Raw genomic sequence first — 22,815 nt, 5'->3', positions numbered from 1 at the left:
TAAAGTAAAAGTGTTTTTTTTATGATTTATTCATATTGAATATTGTTATGCATCTAATACCCTATAATTATAGCAATTTCTCTTATGAAGCTAGATTGATTGACAAGTTTTTACATGTGTTGTACTAAATGTGTTTATGCTTATGTTTTAGACAATGGACTTTTTTGTGAAGGAAAAATTGCAACAATAGAAATTAAATAGGTAAGTAACCTATTTAAATTAATGATACATTCATTTTCAATTTTATTTAGAACTATGACCTCCAAAAATTATGAAAAAAGACAAATGAAGTGAAATAAGTGTATTGCCGCATTCCGTCCAATAAAGCTTCCTTTCATTTACAGTGTACTTTTGTTCCTCCCTACAAGTCCAAATCAGTTAAAGGGTAAAGGGTGGTAAAATTTACCCACATTAGCCGCAAATATTGCCAGAAATTTTCTGGAGGGAGTGAAAACAGGTTTAGTCTGTCTCTTAGTGCAAATGATAGTAGATCCCCACAAAGTTTTTTTTTTAAACTTGTGCTTTCTCTGTACTTTTGTCATTTAAAAGTAAACAAGTCACATTTATTTATTTTGTATAAGTCGTTCCAAGAAGATATTCTGAATGGAACAGGAGACGATACTACAAGCAGTTGATCTGTGTTTCAGACTTTTCTTTGTATATGACATCTACTACCTTAAGCCTTCTCCTCCCATTTGAGAGTTTTTTCTGCGCACTGTCTGCTTAAAAATTTTGTATTTATTGATCAGTTAAAAAACTTTTTTATTTTATTGATCATCAGTAGGTCCAGGAGCTGGTATATTTTTTATTATTACTTGATTTTATGATTATTTTTTATTTACTATTATATGTTATGTTCATTTTATTTGAAGGTCGTAACATTTGCCAAGTATGGTAACCCATACTCAGAATTGGTGCTCTGCATTTAACCAATCCAAGTGCACTCACACAGCAGTGATAAATGAACACACACCCAGAGCAGTGGACAGCTATATCCAGCACCCAGGGAGCAACTGGGGGTTCAGTGCCTTGCTCAAGGGCACATCAGCCATGAGTATTGAGGATGGAAGAGACCGCTGTTCATTCACACCCCCATCCCCATCCCCATCCCCATCATCTACAACTCCTGCCAGCACAGAGGCTCAAACCTGTGACCTTCGGGTTACAGGTCCAACTCTTTAACCATTAGGCCACAGCTGTGAACTGTATTTGCACATTTGTGTGTTTTGATATGAATGAATTGACACATTTGTACATCTTGAAAATGTCAGTTAAATAGTAAAATATTTTTAAATATATTTGTAAATGTGTTTTTTGCATAATAAAATAAAGTCTGTAATTTACAACAAAGTAGTTTCAAAATATGGTTGTTATTACGCCCCGCACCTAGGGGTAGTAGGACAAATTCTTAATAGGGCATAATAAGACTGGGATGTGGTGATGGAATCCCAAGTACGAATCAAAGTGGCAAGTAAGAATAAGTAATTCGATTTATTAAAAAAGAACAAGTGAAACAAAGAGCATCTCTCAAGGGTGTCCCAAAGGCCAAAATAACAAACAAAACAAATCTAAAAAGGAAGAGTAATAACTAACCTCAAATAACAAAAGTAAAATACATTTTACTTCCCTAACTTCCTAACACAAAACAGAACCAAAACAAGATCGGCAAAACAAATCGGCAGGACACCCCTTTGCTCCACGTTCTTAGTACACAAGATTGAAAAGGAAAGAACGTGATCACTAGCTTTTACATTACACTCGAAAGTGACAAATTTGATCATCGGCCCAGAGAAGGGATCCAGGAGCTCTAAACCCAACCACGTCTGAACCAACAATGAGCTCCCCGTTGAATGCAGGCAGTGTCCTTTTAAAGTCCACACCTCGTCTCCACCACCAATGGCGATCGTACATCTAATCAGCGGGCAACCCCCAGATACCAGACAGAGTAAGAGCGAGGAGAAAGTTCACACACACAAACCACGAACACTACAAGAAACTCAGGTCGTAACAGTTGTATTAAGTAATTTTTAATAAAAACACTGATGTTAATTAATATAAATAATTAACTCAACTGTTGGGTAACTTTTTACCCAACAGGATTTTAACCCAATGGATTGGGTTGAAATAACCCACAGATGGGAAGGTGCTATACCAACCCATAGTTGGGTTATTTTTAACCCAACATTTTTTAGTGTGTACAAACCCAATTCCAAAAATTTTGCGACACTGTACAAATTGTGAGTAAAAAGGGAATGGAATAATTTACAAATCTCATAAACTTATATTTTATTTACAATAGAATCTAGATAACATATCAAATGTTGAAAGTGAGACATTTTGAAATGTCATGACAAATTTTGGGTTTCATGAGAGCTACACATTCCAAAAAAGTTGGGACAGGTAGCAATAAGAGGCCGGAAAAGTTAAATGTACATATAAGGAACAGCTGGAGGACCAATTTGCAACTTATTAGGTCAACTGGCAACATGGTTAGGTATAAAAAGAGCCTCTCAGAGTGGTAGTGTCTCTCAGAAGTCAAGGTGGGCAGAGGATCACCAATTCCTCCAATGCTGCGGTAAAAAATAGTGGAGCAATATCCGAATGAAGTTTCTCAGAGAAAAATTGCAAAGAGTTTGAAGTTATCATCATCTACAGTGCATAATATCATCCAAAGATTCAGAGAATCTGGAACAATCTCTGTGCGTAAGGGTCAAGGCCGGAAAACCATACTGGATGCCGTGATCTTTGGGCCCCTAGATGGCACTGCATCACATACAGGAATGCTACTGTGATGGAAATCACAACATGGGCTCAAGAATAATTCCAGAAAAAATTGTCGGTGAACACAATCCACCGTACCAAAAACAAGCTATATCTAAACATGATCCAGAAGCGCAGCCATTTTCTCTGGGCCAAGGCTCATTTAAAATGGACTGTGGCAAAGTGGAAAACTGTTCTGTGGTCAGACGAATCAAAATTCGAAGTTATTTTTGGAAAACTGGGACTACATGTCATCCGGACTAAAGAGGACAAGGACAACCCAAGTTGTTATCAGCGCTCAGTTCAGACGCCTGAATCTCTGATGGTATGGGGTTGCATGAGTGCATGTGGCATGGGCAGCTTAAACATCTGGAAAGGCACCTTCAATGTTGAAAGGTATATCCAAGTTCTAGAACAACATATGGTCCTATCCAGACGTCGTCTCTTTAAGGGAAGTCCTTGCATTTTCCAACATGACAATGCCAGTCCACATACTGCATCAATTACAACATCATGGCTGTGTAGAAGAAGGATCCGGGTACTGAAATGGCCAGCCTGCAGTCCAGATCTCTCACCCATAAAAAAACATTTGGCGCATCATAAAGAGGAAGATGCAACAAAGAAGACCTAAGACAGTTGAGCAACTAGAAGCCTGTATTAGACAAGAATGGGACAACATTCCTATTCCTTAACTTGAGCAACTGGTCTCCTCGGTCCCCAGACATTTGCAGACTGTTATAAAAAGAACCACACAGTGTCACAGTGTCTGGGTTGTGTTCCCTGGGTTTCCACTAGGTGTCCTCCTTTCTCACGGTGTCTGTCTCCTTATCACTTCCTGTTCCCTTATTTGGTCACCTTCCTCCAGTTGAGTAATTGATTGTTCCCCACCTGTCTCCTGTTCCCTCATTATCCTTCTGTGTATTTATACCCGGTCTGTCTGAGTCTGTGTGACGGAGTCCTTGTTTAATGTTTGAAACTCATGTCCGTCAGCTCTTGTCCTTGCCTTGTGTTTGTGTCTTGTTTATGTTTGGATTTGGATATTCTGGTTTTGACCCTGCCTGGACTGTTTACCCCTTTTGGATTACCCTTTAATAAATGACTTACCTGCGATTGGTTCCCTCTCCTGTGTTTTCTGTAACACCGATCGTGACAGAAGGACTCCGTCACACAGGGAACCAGCGGTATGTCGTTTTTCCGTTCCCCAGCCAAGATGGCGGTGCGGCGAACCAAGTACCTTCGGTTGATCGCCCTCCGCCAAGAGGGCAATGAAGTGGGGGCCCTGGCTCAGGTGTTCTGGTCCCTGGCCGAGGGCATGGGCTACAACGATGCGGCCCTCAAGGACTATTTTAATGGCGGGCTGGATGATCCAGTGTCTCAGGAGGAGATGGCGCAGTTAGAGACACTGGAATTCTGGGAATTTGTGCGCTACCTGCAGCATCGGCTTCGGTGGGATGCCCCAGCCACTTCTGTCTCTTCCGGCGGGGTGGTCGTCAGCCAAGCACCACTGCCCAGGATGGCAACCAGCCAAGCGCCACAACCCAAGATGGCTACCAGTCCAGCACCACTGCCCAGGATGGCTACCAGCCAAGCGCCACAGCACAAGATGGCCGCTAGTCTAGCGCCAATGCCCAAATTGGCCACCGGTCCAGCGCCACAGTACAAGATGGCCGCCAGCCCAGCGCCAATGCCCACTTTGGCCACTGGTTCAGCGTCACAGCCCAAGATGGCCGTCAGCCTAGCGCCACAGCACAAGATGGCCGCTAACCCAGCGTTAATGCCCAAATTGGCCACCGGTCCAGCGCCACAGTACAAGATGGCCGCCAGTCCAGTGCCACAACCCCAGATGGCCGCCAGCCCAGCACCACAGTACAAGATGGCCACCTGTCCAGAGTCATGGCCCAAGATTGCTGCTTGCCCAGCACCGCGGCACAGAATGAGAGTCTCAGCTGACCCTCCGGAGTCGAGTCCGGTCCCAGTTGACCCTCCAGAGTGGAGTCAGGTCCCAGTGGACCCTCCAGAGTGGAGTCAGGTCCCAGTGGACCCTCCAGAGTCGAGACAGATGCCAGTGGACCCTCCAGAGTCGAGTCAGGTGCCAGTGAACTCTCCAGAGTCGAGTCAGGTGCCAGTGAACTCTCCAGAGTCGAGTCAGGTGCCAGTGAACTCTCCAGAGTCGAGTCAGGTGCCAGTGAACTCTCCCGATTCGAGTCAGGTGCCAGTGAACTCTCCAGAGTCGAGTCAGGTGCCAGTGAACTCTCCAGAGTCGAGTCAGGTGCCAGTGAACTCTCCAGAGTCGAGTCAGGTGCCAGTGAACTCTCCAGAGTCCGGGCTAGTCACCACTGATCCTCCAGAATCAGGGATAGTCACCGCTGATCCTCCAGCGTCAGGGCTAGTCACCGCTGATCCTCCAGAGTCAGGGCTAGTCACCGCTGATCCTCCAGAGTCAGGGCTAGTCACCGCTGATCCTCCTGAGTCAGGGCTAGTCACCGCGGATCCTCCAGAGACTAGGCTGGTCACCGTTGACCTTTCAGAGTCAAGTCAAGTCACCGGTGATCTTCAAGGACTGAGTCAAGTCTCCGGTGATCTTCAAGGACTGAGTCAAGTCACCGGTGATCTTCAAGGACTGAGTCAAGTCACCGGTGATCTTCATGAACAAAGGCAAGTCACATCTGATCTTCATGAACAAAGGCAAGTCACCTCTGATCTTCATGAACAAATACAAGTCACCAATGATCTTCATGAGCAGTGTCAGGCCAGCACCAATCTTCTGGAGTCCAGTAAGGACACCAGGGGATTACCAGAGTTTCGTTGTCCCATTGATCCAGCCGCACGGAGGTCTGCTCCGCCTTGGGGGGCTCTGGTCCTGACCACATGGCTGTGGTGGTCTTCTGCTCCGCCCTGGGGGCCTTCCGCCCTGACCACATGGTTGTGGGGGTCTTCCGCTCCGCCCTGGAGGACTCTGGCTTCGTCCACAAGGATGTGGTGGTCTTCTGCTCCGCCCTGGGGGGCTTCCGCCTTGACCACATGGCTGTGGTGGTCTTCTGCTCCGCCCTGGGGGGCGCCACATGATGTCCTTTATGGATTTCTGTTTTGTGTTTCTTGGTTTCTGTTATGTTTCTGTCTGTTCCCCTCAGTGAGTCTGGCCCTCCGTCCCTCCCCCTGAGTCTCCACCTGTCCGCCTCCCTCCTGGTCTGTGTCGTGTCTTGTCGTGGAGCGTCTGGGAGCCGCTCCGTAGAGGGGGGGGTCCTGTCACAGTGTCTGGGTTGTGTTCCCTGGGTTTCCACTAGATGTCCTCCTTTCTCACGGTGTCTGTCTCCTTATCACTTCCTGTTCCCTGAAACTCACTGATCAGATCACAGACACAGAACAACAACACCCGGACTCGATTTTAATCATTCTTGGGGACTTTAATAAAGCCAATCTCTCCCGTGAACTGCCAAAATACAGACAGCATGTTACATGTTCCACCAGAGACAGTAATATATTGGATCACTGTTACACCACAATTAAGGATGCATATCACTCTGTTCCATGAGCAGCTTTGGGACGTTCTGATCACTGTCTGGTTCATCTTATACCATCCTACAAGCAGAAACTTAAATCTGCTAAACCTGCAGTAAAGACTGTCAAGAGATGGACCAGCGAAACAGAGCAGGATTTACAATCTTGTTTTGACCTCACTGATTGGAGTGTTTTTGAAGCTGCTTCCACAGATCTAGACGAACTCACAGAGACTGTAACATCCTATATTAGTTTTTGTGAGGATATATGTATTCCTACCAGGACTTATTTAACATTCAACAATGATAAGCCATGGTTTACAGTAAAACTCAGACACCTTCGTCAGGCCAAAGAGGATGCCTACAGAAATGGGGACAGGGTCTTGTACAATCAGGCCAGGAACACACTGAACAAAGAGATTAGAGCCGCTAAAAAGACCTACGCTAAAAAGTTGGAAGACCAGTTTACTTCCAACGACTCAACTTCAGTGTGGAGAGGACTGAGAGCCATAACAAACTACAAGACACCATCCCCGTGCACTGAGGCTAATCAATGACTTGCTAACGACCTGAATGAGTTTTATTGTAGATTTGAAACCCCCAAAACCCACTCTGACCATCTCCCTACACAACCATTAACACCTCCTGCAATCCCCTTCTCCATACCTCCTGCTCTTCAAATCTGTGAAGATGATGAGCGCCAGGTCTTCAAGAAAAACAAAAGAAGAAAAGCACCAGGCCCAGATGGCGTTACACCAGCCTGTCTGAAAATCTGTGCTGACCAGCTGGCCCCCATCTTTTCACAGATCTTCAACAGATCCCTGGAGTTGTGTGAAGTGCCTTCCTGCTTCAAACGCTCCACCATAATCCCCATTCCAAAGAAACCCAATATAACAGGACTTAACGACTACAGACATGTGGCTCTAACGTCTGTCGTCATGAAGTTGTTTGAAAAACTGGTTCTGGCTTATCTGAAGGACATCACTGGACCCTTACTGGACCCCCTGCAGTTTGCTTACCGAGCAAACAGGTCAGTGGATGATGCAATCAACATGGGATTGCACTTCATCCTGCAACATCTGGACAAAACAGGGACTTATGTGAGGATCCTGTTTGTGGACTTTAGTTCGGCTTTCAACACCATCATCCCAACAACCCTCCAGACCAAACTGACCCAGCTCTCTGTTCCTAGCTCTATCTGTCAGTGGATCACCAGCTTTCTGACAGATAGGCAACAGTTAGTGAGACTGGGGAAATTCATGTCAAACAGCTGCTCCACCAACACTGGTGCCCCTCAGGGATGTGTTCTCTCCCCTCTGCTCTTCTCCCTGTACACCAACGACTGCACGTCTAAAGACCCCTCTGTCAAGCTCCTGAAGTTTGCAGACGACACTACAGTCATCGACCTCATCCAGGACGGTGACGAGTCGGCTTACAGACAGGAGGTTGAGCAGCTGGCTGTCTGGTGCAGTCTTAACAACCTGGAGCTGAACACGCTCAAAACAGTGGAGATGATTGTGGACTTTAGGAGAAACCCCCCTGCACGTTCCCAACTCACCATCATGAACAGCACTGTGGCTGCAGTGGAGTCATTCAGATTCCTGGGAACCACCATCTCCCAGGACCTGAAGTGGAACAATCACATTGACTCCATTGTGAAAAAAGCCCAACAAAGGTTGTACTTCCTTCGCCAGTTGAGGAAGTTTAACCTGCCACAGAAGCTGCTGAAACAGTTCTACTCAGCCGTCATTGAGTCAGTCCTGTGTACTTCAATAACTGTCTGTTTTGGCTCAGCTACAAAATCAGACATCAGAAGACTACAAAGAACTGTTCTGACTGCTGAAACGATTATTGGTGCTCCTCTGCCCACCCTTCAAGAACTGTATACATCCAGAGTGAGGAAAAGGGCTCAGAAAATCACTCTGGATCCCTCACATCCAAGTCACCCCATCTTTGAACTTTTGCCATCTGGCCGGCGCCTCAGAGCCGCAAATACCAGAACAGCAAGGCACAAGAATAGTTTCTTCCCCCAGGCAATCTACCTCATGAACAGTTAAATGCTCCCCAATTATGCTTATAAATGTGCAATATCCTTATATTTATTTGTTAACCCTCCATCCTAGAACATTCCTGCATCTCACTCAATCCTATTCCATTATCATTTATAGCACAATTGTTTATACACTTATTTATTTGCCAATTTGTAATTCTTCTTTTTGTAATATGTGTTTGTTTTTTTTTGGTCTGTGTGTTGTTGTCTCTGTGTACTGGAAGCTTATGTCACTAAAACAAATTCCTTGTATGCGCAAGCATACTTGGCAATAAAGCTCTTTCTGATTCTGATTCTGATTCTGGTTCTGGTCACCTTCCTCCTGTTGAGTAATTGATTGTTCCCCACCTGTCTCCTGTTCCCTCATTATCCTTCTGTGTATTTATACCCGGTCTGTCTGAATCTGTGTGACGGAGTCCTTGTTTAATGTTTGAAACTCATGTCCGTCAGCTCTTGTCCTTGCCTTGTGTTCGTGTCTTGTTTATGTTTGGATTTGGATATTCTGGTTTTGACCCTGTTTACCCCTTTTGGATTACCCTTTAATAAATGACTTACCTGCGATTGGTTCCCTCTCCTGTGTTTTCTGTAACACTGATCGTGACACACAGTGGTGAACATGACCTTTTCCCAACTTTTTTGTGTTGATGCCATGAAATTTAAAATCAACTTTTTTTTCCTTAAAATGATCATCTCATCTTTGTTGTATTCTGAATAAAATATTGAAATTTGAAACTTCCACATCTTTGCATTCTGTTTTTATTCACAATTTATACAGTGTCCCAACATTTTTGGAATGGGGTTTGTATATATATATATATATATATATATATATATATATATATATATATATATATATATATATATATATATATATATATATATATATATATATATATATATATATATGTGTGTGTAGTAGAGAGAGGTATATTGATTCAGGCTTGGGTTGCCTGTATGTAAGCAGAATCTCTGACTATTTCCACAATAAAACTGAACTCCCCCATGTTCTGGCTCCTGTAACTTTTGAATGTATGTATTAATTTAAATGAGTTCACATCTCAATAAACTTCCATTTAAATGACTTCCTCATGTTTGCCAGTCAGCAGTACTGTTGTTTAGACACAGTAACCTCGACTGACTCCAGCAGAGCAACAACACAGGTTATTATTTGTATCCTGCTCATGAATTCTTCACATGGAGCAATAATCCACTCAATACTGCCCATGAAATATGGATGAACTCTTTTCATTTATTAAGAAGTCTAGATACATTTTAAATAGAGAGCACTATTATGGTACATGTTGGAGGAAAATATTGAGTAAATATAGAGTAAAATCAATCTTATGAATAAGACAAATGCTGTCTGTCTCACCGTTCAAAACATAACAGGAATGTAAGAAGAAAATAGTATTCATTAGTTAATTGAAAATTGGGTATTGCTATTAATGTTGTTTTCTCACTTTGATTAATTGGTTGTGCTTGTAATATTCCCATTGGTGAGTATCTTTGGATAAAGGCATTGCTAAATTAATGGATGTTAAATGTAAATGTCTTTTAATCTTCAGTGAGCAGCTCGTGATGAACCTCAAACTGTCAGGCTGTGAGAGACAAAATGCAACAGCCAAACTCTGTGAACTTAATTAGAGAAAAAGTGGTGAACAACATAAATGGTAATGTCAAAGAAACGTTATTTGACTTTTACAAAGAACTATTTAGTTTGTTTCTTCAGCTGTTTATACGTAAAAAAAAAACAACAACCTGTGGCTTAATTTTAGCTACTGATATTATAATTTATGTGCACACACTAAAAGATTTATTTGTGTCAGGTAACAGCATAAAACATGCTAAACATGTCTTAATATCAATACTAAATAGCCTCGTGTAAGCTGCGATCAAATGTTTGCAAACAGATCCAGTTTTGCACCCATTTGTCCAGTATTTTTCAATGTCAAAAAGAAGTTCCAAAGAAGCCTTTGTGTAAGATGTGGACTAAAATGTAAATTACATTTACAAAATAAGCACCATAAAAGTGATGCTGGTTGTGTACACAAATGAACACAAGTTTAACAGTAAAAGACTGTAAAAGTGTTAAAAAAACAACAACAAAAAAGCACACTAATAGTTCTCATTTCTAATACAGTAGTTCTAATTTAATCAAATGTAACCTACAGCTAAATGTTTATTTTGGTAAAAAAAAAAAAAAATCCTCATTTTATAATATACTATATATATATATATATATATATATATACTATATATATATATTAACATTCCCAGAATCAGTCATACATTTGTATTTGATATTTAACTTTTTTATTATTATTATTATGTGGCATAAATTAATTATGTGAGATCTTTTGTTCGTTATCTGGCTCGGCTCGGTGTTCATCTTCAGTTCTCTCTAAACAGCAGTTCAGTCAGTGTACTGTTTGAGTACATGAATTACTCCAGGATATTGGTTTGTTTTAACTCAGAGGGAGTGTCAGCCACATTACAAAAAGTTAACAGCTTAAGTCATTTGTGGATTAATGCTTATGCGAACCATTTCAAACGATTCAGTTCCATTCAGTGAACTGGTTGAAGAAGATCCGGTTACATCGAATGATTCATTCGCGAACCGGATATCACTACACTTCAGTGTTTTGAAATCTCAAAACAGACCGGAAGAGAAGACAATGCTGAATAAAATCGTAGTTTTGCTATTTTTGGACCAAAATGTATTTTCGATGTTTAAAAAAATTCTAACTGACCCTCTGATGTCACATGGACTATTTTGATGATGTTTTCGGACAGTATACCGTGCACACAGTTTCAACGGAGGGACTGAGAGCTCTCGGACTAAATCTAAAATATCTTAAACTGTGTTCCAAAGATGAACGAAGGTCTTAAGGGTTTGGAACGACATGAGGGTTATTAATGACTTAATTTTGATTATTGGGTGAACTAACCCTTTAAGTATACCAGTTTAGTATACCAATTTGTGCAATTGGAGGGTATTTTTAATAAGTACATAAATATCTAAATGTATGTGTCGTATACTTAGCATGAAATAAATGTATTTCAAATACATTTTAATATATTTATTTTTTACTAATGAATTTAAGTCTGTAAAACTTAAAATATGTCTCCTGTACACAGCAAAATCAGCAGTGCTAATTCAACACCTACAGAGTTAAATTCAACACTTTAAAAGTGTCTATATTGGTCCACACTAGATCGAGTTAAAACTACACTTTTCAAAGTGTTAAATATTTAACACTATGACAGAGTTGCAGCAACTCTCTAAAAAGTTAACATTTAACACTAGTCAACGCTGGTTAGTGTTGAATTTACCCAACACCAGTGCGTAGTGTCAAAATTTAACACCAATTGTGTGTTTTTCTTTCAACACTACAGAGTTGTTGCCATATTAACACTACATAGGTTGTAAAGTTTAACATAAAATGCAACTATTTTCTAATTTGTGATTTGTAATACTATTAGGAATCAATTTACCCCCTCCCCCTCCCCCCAATGCAACTCATTAAAATAATTTACAAAAAAGACAAAAACAGGGAGATTGTAGTTCAAGTGAAACTGTATATTAAATAAAGCACACCATCCACAACAAAGCATTGGCTTTACATTAACAATGGACAACCAATCCTCTAGCACAGGTCACACAAAATGGCAATGTGGCACTACATATGTTTTTTCATCCATCTCATTAGAAAACTGTTTGTCATACGGTCTGTAATAAATCAACTCATCAATATAAATAACAGAAAAGGAATCAGCTCTCTCCTCAATACAATATGCATTAAAGTGGTCATCAAAATAAAGTGTGTCAACTCTGCATGTCAAAATAAAAGCTTGATCTTCATTAATAATGATATTTGTGATCTTTCTGAACACAGGAATTTCCATATCTGTTGTAATACAAACAAACATACCAATTTGATACTCAGTTCCAAAGTTTTTCACCCAATTAGTAGTTGACACATCAGAAAATGCATTCACATGAAACTTAGCACTTAAATTCTCACCACCCTCCAAGTTATCGATCATTTCTTTCCTCACTGGACCAAACTCAAATCTCTGAAAATTAAAATTCTCCCAGTGATAAGCTAACTGTCTCTGGTGTTGTTTTACCAAGGTTTTTGTGATATTTTTGAAATTTTTAACAGAACGTTTAAAAACATTATGTTTGGCCTCAAACCTCATGCACCATACATGAAGAAGTGGACCTATTTTACGAATGCACCTTGGATAATGGATCATAAAATGATGCTTTGGAATTAATCTTCTGTCAGGAAACAAGGATCTGAACAGCTTGTGGTGATCATTAATCAAATGCTTCAAATAATACGTCAAACCATTAGTAACAACTGGTGAAAACACTATATTCACTATCTGAATCAAGAGGAGGAGCAAGTTCCAGTGACCGTTATTTCTTTCAATTACATCACCAAAAATCAGTGGAGCGTTTCGCACAAGACACCACGACTGAATTGCATTCAATCCAAGATCTTTACTACCCTCATCCATTTTCAACCCACTTGGCCTGTTTTTTCGCTCAATATAACCGTAGTTGAAACTTTGGATCCTCTGTGACAATGTTTCTAAAGACAGATTCTTGTTATTAACCAGGTATTGAAATACTAGTTTCAATTCGTACTGCACTACACCTTCAAGTAAATCACGCATGATGTCAACTGCATAGTTATCAGAGATGTGGTAAAAACATAGTGTATTGAGCAAGCATGTCTTCTTGACACCAAATGTTGATGCCAACATTGGATTTTCCTGTAGAGATGCACAATGTTCTGCATGCATTTCTTTTGTACGGAAAATCAAGCAAGGGTTATCTTCAGTGAAGACAGATTGTAACTCTTCCTTTGTAGTTAAACAAAATCTACAGAAATATGTTGCACTGAAGGATTCAATCAAACCAAACAATCCGTGCAAACCTAGATTATCACCTGTTACTTGAATAACAGTCCCTCGCAACGGTGAGTCTGAGAAAGGTACCTCTATTCCTTCCATTTCTAGTGTTTTAACATCATCAATGAGAGGCTTTAGTATTTCATCAAAACCATATTTCCTCAGGTCTTGTGAATGAAAAAGTGCCACAACATGAATATTCATCAGAACAGAATTACATTTTGGGGGCAGGTTCCTCAATATAAAGTAAATGCAACCAAGCTTGTGTATCCCTTTCTTTGAACCCAATGGATTTGCCGTCTCAGAATCATCGTAATAAAGCTGAATCTGTAGAGCATGTTTTTGCTGGGAAAACAAATCATTACTTTTGAAGTATGAACCATCACATATATCTTTATAAACACCTTCTTTATGTTGCTTGACCTGCAGGAAACTTTCACATAATTCACTATTCTTAAACATAGATTTCAGGGTTCCCAAGATGGGTACATACACAAATTTATCTGTTACAGGGATCTGATTGTAAACTCCTGTTGTCCGATCTCTTCGCAAATCAAAACGCACCCCAAGAACATACTCTACAGGTTCAACTATTTCCCACTTTTCCTCGAAGAACTTCTGTCGTTTGGCTGCTGTATTTAAGACAGAGAAAGGATTTTCCAATTGATCAAAACAATTTTCCACCTTTTCTTCCAAATCGGTTGCTTGAATCTCTGAAGAAGTACAGCTGAGAACAGCTTCTCTTGTTTGCTCATGAATGTCATTTACAAGCTCTTCCATTGACCCTACCATTGCTTGGACAGTGCTCTCAGCAACACCTGATGCTTGCAATTGTGCTACAACAGATCCACACAGGTTTAACAAATGATGCTTGTCAACAGAGGTCCGGCTAGTTACTGGAGTGTCTGTACAGAATGCCTGAGAACTTGAAGGCTCATCACCTTCACTTTGAGCGTCCACATTGTCAATAGTATTTGGTGAACAAGTGTCCTTGTGCAAACGAAAAAGGTGTTTTTTGAACCCTGAATACGTACAAAATGATAAAGAACATCCCGGTTGTCCACATTTCAAACGTAATGTCTTTCCTGGATATAATCCATGGTGAAGTCTCAAATGCTGACAAAGCAATGCAGAACTTTTCTGGTGTGCCTTACAAATAAAACATATCAGCATATTTGCAAACAAGGACGTGTATCAGCTCAAATATTAGTGTGAAACAGCCTTGCTCTGAGTTCCTTTACTCTGGGACTTTCCTTGGTACTTCCCAAGTCGATGTTAAACACTGTGGTTTGGATGAATGTGTAGAAGCTGTTGAGGGATTCATGGTAGTTAACACTGAAGATGAAGTGTGCCTTGAAAAGCTCATCGAAAGCTGCCAGGGATGTTTGCGCCTTGCAAGGGATGGCCTTCTTGTCAATGATGACATAGAACCTCTGAATGTTGTTCTTCTGTTCACCAACACAGAGGAGGAAGGGCTGTCCTGGTTCCAAGCTCCCTAGGAAGGCCTCAACACTGGCTCCAATCTGTGACAAACACAGAGACAGAAAATATTAATTTAAGTTATGCAACACAAGCAACGACAGTATGAGAACAAGTGGATGAAAAACATTAAACACAAAATACCTTAAGATATCTCGCCACATGGTTGACAGCTTGATATGAGCTAATCTTAGCACTCTTCTTGTGGCCTTTTGACGTAGGGGGGAGCAGGTGAACCAGCAGTAGAACGCTTGACAGGTCACTGTCCCAGCCTAGGAGCAAAGTAGAATTAAGTGTAAGATGTTCCGAAACATTTCTATCTTAAAATATTACTAAAAAAATGACAGATTATGCCAAAGACAATACTTAAGGTAAGAAGATAAGAATCTGTTGTGTAAATGTTTTAAAGGCAGAATGAGGCACACTTACCAGACTCATTTGAGTTTTGCTGTGCAGACAAGAGTTCTTCAACATGCTCATTAGAAGTCCGGTTCTTGCAGTCTGCCAGGAGCCTGGGTTTGAAGTATGTCGGCCATTTTGCCAAAAATCTGCCAGAAACCTCTTCTCCAAACATCATGGTGAAATCTTGGTCAATCTACAGAAGAAACACCTTAAGTCCGTGATACTGAAAAAATATTGAGTCATAATTGTTCACTTCAAAAATACGCTGATCAAAAAAAGGTATGTCTTTCTTACCAAGCCGGGGATGTCGAGAAACCGCGGGAACACATCCAAGACTGTTGCAGAGTTTTGCTGGTCCTGAACTAGCGTCTGGCGGTATTGAAATGTTGCCATCATCTTATCTTTGACAACTGACACATCAGTTGAATGTTTCAATAAGGATATTGCCTCACGGCATTCCTCGCCGAACAGTTGCTTGTCAGCCAGGAGAAAATCCCTCTTGCTCTTTGGACCATACGTAGTGCTGGTGGAGCATCTCCGAGATTGAACTGCAGTGTTGCGCTGGACGGTCTTTATCCTCCAGGCCAAGTAGCCAGACCCACTTTCTGCATCATAGTAGTGTTCCTGTAAAACCCAAAAAGAACAAAAGAATGCAACACAGGGGTCACATCACCACATGGCAACATTAGAAGAAATTAAGAACATACACATTCTCACATTCTTCATATATTGCAATATAAGCCATTAATTAAAAAAAAACTTACATATCCGTTTCCAGAGTATGGATCACTAAGGTTGGGAAATAGAGTGGTGATGCCAACAGCATATTTTGTTCGCACATGGGTTGGTGGTATTCTCCTTTAAAAGTAGAAAATATTATTGGTCAAGCTTTTTCCCCCTTCAAAAGGGATAAAAATATGGACTTAATGCCTATCAAACAAAACGGTATAACTTTACTTGAAGGGGTGTGTTTATGACAACTGTCATTAAGTGTCATTAGCTCAATTATTACATTTTTAATGCAAATATGACATTGTTTGAGATGTCTTTGTTATGACATATTTGCATTAAAAATGTCATAATTGAGTGAATGATACTTAATGACAGTTGTCATAAACATGCATAAAACCTCATGACATGTGACATGTCAAGATTATGAAGGTGATGTCAGTCTTATGCACACCCCTTCAAATAAAGTGTTACCAACATGGTATACTTACCCATGTACTTCCATCATGTCTGCAACCAGGAGGTTTACCATTTGTCGCCGTGTAGCATCCGTCAATGTCTTTGTTTTGTCATACTCGTGCAAGATTTTTTCTCCCCCCGGCTTAGACTGGAGAACGTTTCTCACCATCTAAAACATGAAGAAGAATCACAAAGGTAGTCATCATGTTAGACATTCCTGCAATAAAACCACAGCTCTTCTACAGAATCTTTGTGTTTGAGGATTAATAACTAACTTAATTTATTACTGAAATTCCCCAATACCTCATTTGCTGATTCCCGCTCAATGTGGGTTCTTTTATATACATTGTTTCTATCAAGAATCACTGTTGCATCTGATGAATCAGACGCCACAGAGGATGACGTGTTGGACACAAGCAACTCTGACGAAGAATGTGAGAGATCTTGATTAAGCACAACTGCAAGACATTTAAAAGAAACATACAAGCTCAAGAACCTCTAACAACTTATTTTAGGCTTGACAACCAAACGGTCTAGCATATTAGGGCACAACAGGCTAGTTCAGCTTTAATTGAACTTTGAAAAACTAACACTCTAACGGAGCAAAGTCTTACCTGTAGACTTTTCTGTGGACACATGAATGATAAGATTCCCTGCTTTTAAAAGCTCCTCATACACATCCGCATCCACTTCTGTCCCAGATTCATCTGTGACATGCAGCTCGGTCTGCAATGGAAGACCTAACTTTTCTATGACTGAGAGAATATTAGATTTAGGAAAATAAAGAAAAACAGTGCATTTCCCATTATTAGTAGTATTAAAAAATGTTAACAATTGTAGCATTCTGAGCAGTGTCAGGTGTTTTTCTTTTTCTGCAATTTAGATTCTATATTTGGACTGCTTGACAAGAAATTATTACTGCCCAACACAATAAACACAACTTGGTGGCTGGGGCAATATAACCAGATTACAGTCCCATTGTAAATGGAAAATACATTTTAGAAACTGATGAGTTATATAATGAAGTGATGAAAACCTTTCTGAAGAAATGTATTGTAGTCTTCATAGCCCTCTTCAGTTTGGGCAACTTTAACATACTTCTGAGTTTCACCAAATCTCACTTTGACCAACATAATGTGCTGTAAAGAAAAAAAATACATTCAGAAACGTAATGAATGAGAAAATGTGCACGTTACCGTGACAAGCACTAACACAGAGGAGGTAAAGCTAATAGAGAGAGGCGAGTTAACATAACGTTTACATTAACATTTCATAACATTTCCCTCGGAAATGTGACTAACCTAAAAATAAATCCGTACACTTATTTACACGATTTCATTAGAAAATAGTGACGCAATATCAACAATCATAAAGGTTCACATGAAACATGATAAAGGAAGCCTAAACGGTATTCTTAAAAAATGAAGGTGGATGCTTATATCCACACAAAATTATTCCAAATTGCACAATGCCCTGTACGCAACATCTTGCTATACAGCAAGCGTGCACACTTTTTAAACCTGGGCAGCAAGCACAGATAAACTGTCCATGGAAAAGAAACAAGCGAGCCAACCTCCATGACTGTGCGTTCACAGTCACACCAGACGCGCGTCAAATTCCCGCCTGCCTTGTCTAAATAATTTGAATCCATTCGCGCGTCAAAAAGAACGGAGGCGAAATCCGTTGGGGGCCATCTTTTTACAAGATATTTATGTATATTAGCGTGAAAATATTTGTAAAATTGCAGCACGGCAGCTTTCTAGCTGGTTAGTAACGTTAGGTCAATAACGTGACTCAAAAGTGAAATTTGTACATCTTACAACTTACCAGGTTGTACAATCTCCTCACTAATCCTTTTCCAAGAGAGGTGATTTTTTTTCCTGTGTGTCGACGCACGAATGAGCGTGGTAATAACTGTTGCATGGTGAACTGATTAGCTAGCACTATCAAACTAACTAGAATATTAAGCATTAGCTAACTTAATGTTACCTGTCGAAAAAAAATAAGTCCACCACTACAAATATAATTAAATAAACATAAGTTTCTGGTTTAAATTTACTTACTTGTGAATGCTCCGAGCGTGTCCAGTCCGATCCAGTCGAGTGAAAAAAAAGCTGTCTGGTTTCCCGCCTCACTGCAGGCAAGTAACGGAAATGATAAATAACTCTCTTGTAGTTAAATTAGATTTAAAAAGAGTTGAAACGACTCTACATTTTTACTCTCAACTCTAACACTGAAAATCTAACACTTTTGATTTTGCTATGTATTTTTAAAGTAAAATAGTACAGTAGATAGGTATGTTTGTGTGCATGTTTTTTTTTGATTGTTTGTTTTATAGCACTAGATTCCAAGTGTTTTAGAGTCATATGAGTGTAGCCGATCTGACTCGAACCAGACAAATTAAAGAGTTGATTAGGACTGTGGTTGAAACACGAGCCAAATTCCTCAGTAAGGCAACAGGAAGACATAAAACATTCTGTGCCACATGTCCCAAGCAAGATAACCAACCAACCAACGCTTTCACAGAACAGCTTTCAACATTAACACCACTAAAACAATTATTGACAATTTCAATTCGGAGAAGAGATTGTCAAATTTGTTGTTCGTAATTGATAGGCAACACCGGACATCACGTGTAAACCCATGAGAGTACTACACAAGATCCTTTGACTTCCCCCACCTAGCAGAACCAGACTGAAATTCCTAAGGGGGGCCTTTTAACCTCTGGTCTCCACAGAAATCTATGTCAGATAATGGCACAGAAAACTGTCTTTTCTACATATATATATATGGACGAAAATGAACTCAAAAAGACTTCTAAATGAATATCAGTCCATCGCTTCACTCCATATTCATTTATACGTAAGCCACACATTTGACTATCATGTTTATAATCCCTTATTGTGCATGTCTTTTAATAACTATTGTATAGCTTAAGGATACATATTCATGTTTCATATGTATGTGCTTGAATCTGCTTGCTTGAAACAGTCATGACTATCAGTTATTTGTCAAATGTATCATATTCTTGTTATAGGAATCATGTCCAAAATTAGACCCGGCAAGAAAATTTGGACCATGTGCTTGATAGGATAACATATGATTTATGATACCCCCGAGCCAAGACAATATCTGATTGGTCAAGACAACATTTGAGGTGTGGCCAACAGGCCAGTTTAAATACTTAGGACACCATGAAATCTTGCTTTTAGTTTTTAGCTATGCTTCTTAGCTTTTGCTATTAGTCATGTTTGCTTTTAGTTTTAGCCTTGCTTCTGCTATTAGTCATGCCTGCTTTTAGCTTTTAGCTTGTAGCTTTGCTTCCTAGCTTTAGCTTTTAGCCATGCTTTAAGCGTTCTTTGAGCGCGGTTCCAGTGTGCTTCGGTCTGCACGCTTGCTGCTACTTAGCCACAATGAGAAAAACACCACCTAGTCTCGTCAAACTTTACTTCTTTTCTTTCCCGTTTGAGAGTTTCGTGTTCTGAGTTAAGTTTTGTAACGTCGAGTCTCCGACGTCTGACCTCGAGTGCCCGTTCAACTTCAACCAGTCAACACAACTACGCGTCTTCAGCCAACGCCCAAACACGGGCTTCCCAAGACGTCACTTCAACGACTACTGAACTTCCAGCCAATCAGCGACATCGGGAAAAACCCCTTTCAACGACAACAACGGGAACACAGGCAATGTACCTTCAGACATTTGTACAGGTGTATCTAATATAATTTTAACCTCATTAAGGAAATCAATGCGAGGGTTAATTAAGTGATTGATGGTTGTTCATGTCTATGAAATTTCACGTATTGCTGTAAACTTGGGATTCCACATTTCCATGCTCTTAAACTCATCTTTACTTAACTTTCGATCTTCCTGCAACTTGTGTGAATGTGTGAGTGCGTGCGTTCATGTGTTAGATTAGTTAATATGTCTTAGATTTATCTAATAAAGCCTTATTCATATTGAAAAGAGAAGTATCTTGTGTTTTGTGCTTACAAGTTAATGTCTTAAATTGCCGATCTTGTTACTGTGCTAATTGATACTTTGATACTTTGGATATTAATATCCAGCGCAGATTTGATGTTAAACGGTTCGTTCAGTGAATCGCAGGGCGTCTCAGTGATCAGCCGTGAAACAGTGATTCTTTTCAAATTCCCTTTAAAATCTTAAATGATTCCCTTTGAGCTAAATTGACCTGTTTCCCTTACATGAGGCAGGGCAACATTTATGTTGTTATACAGCAATATCTTCCCATCCACCAGAGCTCTCAAGCCTCATTTGTAAAGAAGATTATGAGTGAATAATGATTTAAATCTTATCTGTTCCTCACACAAATCTTCAAGAGCATCTTAGGTGGATTAAATCATCTAAAACCCATCGAATAGACACATCCAGTTGATCCTATTCAGTCCTGATTAAAAGTGTAATTTTACAGGTTATCATTAACATTTATATTCTAAAGCACTTAAATGCACTGACAAAAACACTTCCAATTTTCCCATATAGAAACCCATGAAGTTAGAAGTGCCCATGCAGCCTAAAGACTTTCATTGTAATTCACAACATCACAAAGCTTGTTAGGGCTAATGAAAATAGTGTGGTTGTGTCTTGTTGACTGATGATTTAAGTAATCACCCAGATGCTGTCTGTGAAAGAAGAATCACAATTAGGTGATGTAACCACACAAATCTTTCTGTGCTCATAAAAGTTATAAATATTAATACACATGTCCCCAGCGCCTTGGACCTTAAAACCAAAACAATTAGCTAAGTGAAGCAAATGTCCGATCATTTAAGGCAAATTAAGTGGGTTTTGTACCTGGTAAGAGTGCACTTTTTTTTTTTCCGAATTTAACAGAAGTCGCCATATGCCACACATTATGTTTGACCAATGTGCTGCTTCCTTTCAAATGACAGAATCCATCAGTGCTGACAAATGGAAGCATTAAATCTGTGTATTAATGAGGCACATTTGCTTGGGTGCCGCAGAGATGGGTGCTTGGTTTGATGCGAAAACTCACTCTTGATTATTGTCAACCATAATTTGACAGTGGCTGTCAAAGACAGTGGCTAAAAGATATAGAGTAACTAGTCAAAACAGAGCAGAGTTCGCTCGTTAGCAGACCACAGTCTACATCCTGATATTCTTATAAAGGAACATAATAAATATTTGTCCATGGGAAACACAGAAGCTGCATATGAAACAGCATACTGTGTGTATAATGTAGTGGGTTGTTGTGACTTCTTTAAATGGGTTTGCTGAGTGACCATTCTTCTGTGCAATGTTACCATTCGCAATATTCATTAAGCATGGGAAAGAAAAAAAAATTATAAAATAAATAAAAACAGATATTTTCACTTTTATAGTTTGCTCACGCATGTTGCCAGGCATTGTGTAATTTGTATTTGCCAACATAAGAATATGTTTTCAGTGGAATTTTGACATATGCTTTGCCTGTTAAAACATGAAAATATGCTGATCATAATGATGATCAAAGAAGGATGTTAAAATAAATATGCATTAAAAATCCTTTCGATTTTTTTTGAAAATTTTACAAAAATCTAACCACAACATAAGAATAAGAATTTAAAATGGGGAAAATGTCATTATTAAATAATTGGTTTTCTCTAATACACATTGGCCACAATTAATCAAATCCTTATATTCAATAATTTTTGTAACCTTCTTTTGCCAAGACAAGAGCTCTGAATTTCTTCTAAAATGCCTGATGAGGTTGGAGAACATTTGACAAGAAACCAGAGACCATTCCTTTATACAGGATTACTCCAGACCCTTCCTTTCCAGGTTAATGTTGGTGCTTCTCCTCGTCCATTCACCCTCACTCATCTTCTAGAGGGTTCAGGTTCAGAACGTCTAGGTTATGTATGTAACCCTCGTTCCCTGAAGGAGGGAATGGAGAAATTATGTCAGAAAGAGACTGACGTATGGGGTCTTGCCTGAGAGCCCAATTACCTTCAAGTGGTAACAAAACAAGCCAATGGTACACAGTGTACCTTGGTCTGCGGGATTTGCATCGTAAACTCCACCTCACTGTGTGGGTAAATAAGGAGCAGTGCAAGCAACTCGCATTCAAGTCTTCGCTGAGGAGACGAGTCAAGTGACCCGGCCATTAAGCGGAACAGTGATGTGGCAAGGGGACGTAATGTCTGCGTTCCCTCCTTGAAGAGGTTCCACTTCAGAGCATAAGCATATCTGGTAGACGAGGCCCTAGCTGAAGTGATTGTAGCTACCACCCGAGGTGGCAGGGTACCTAAACCTTCCGTGACCCATCCAGAACCCACACATGTAGGTTCCAACGGTTGGGATGCAGATGCCAGAGGGTGCCTGTCGCTGAGAAAGAAGGTCCTTCCTCAGAGGGATCAGCCAGGGAGGGGGAGGACTACAAGTTTCAAGAACCAGTTCTGGCTGGGCCAATAAGGTGCAACTATGAGGACCTGCTCCTCTTCCTCCCTGATCTTGCACAACGTCTGTGCGAGAAGGCTCACTGGGGGAAATGCGCA

The 22,815-nt window shown here is 40.2% G+C and overlaps 1 protein-coding gene across 1 annotated transcript; it reads right to left on the bottom strand.

The window, feature by feature from the left end:
• Positions 1–14,213: 14,213 nt before the first annotated feature.
• Positions 14,214–17,449, bottom strand: LOC132140247 (uncharacterized). The gene is made up of 9 exons (XM_059549058.1): positions 17,336–17,449; positions 16,914–17,054; positions 16,603–16,757; positions 16,332–16,468; positions 15,876–15,969; positions 15,406–15,735; positions 15,139–15,304; positions 14,854–14,981; positions 14,214–14,753 (listed from the first exon to the last, which is right to left on the bottom strand). The coding sequence occupies exons 1-9, from the start codon at positions 17,430–17,432 to the stop codon at positions 14,430–14,432; spliced, it is 1,572 nt and encodes a 523-aa protein (XP_059405041.1). The 5' UTR covers positions 17,433–17,449; the 3' UTR covers positions 14,214–14,429.
• Between the last annotated feature and the right edge of the window lie 5,366 nt (positions 17,450–22,815).

This window comes from Carassius carassius, chromosome 5 (genome assembly GCF_963082965.1).
Source record: "Carassius carassius chromosome 5, fCarCar2.1, whole genome shotgun sequence".
In the NCBI taxonomy this organism is placed as follows: Eukaryota; Metazoa; Chordata; class Actinopteri; order Cypriniformes; family Cyprinidae; genus Carassius; species Carassius carassius.
Note: the sequence above shows the minus strand (reverse complement) of the source record. Positions and strands in the feature narration are given on the sequence as shown.

Excerpts from the sequence above, each read along its gene's own strand:
- LOC132140247 (XM_059549058.1), bottom strand. The coding sequence starts at position 17,432 with ATGTTGGTCAAAGTGAGATTTGGTGAAACTCAGAAGTATGTTAAAGTT. Across the intron at positions 16,469-16,602 it reads AGCGGGAATCAGCAAATGAG|ATGGTGAGAAACGTTCTCCA; the intron begins GTATTGGGGAAT and ends TTCATGTTTTAG. Across the intron at positions 14,982-15,138 it reads GCAAAACTCAAATGAGTCTG|GCTGGGACAGTGACCTGTCA; the intron begins GTAAGTGTGCCT and ends CTTTGCTCCTAG.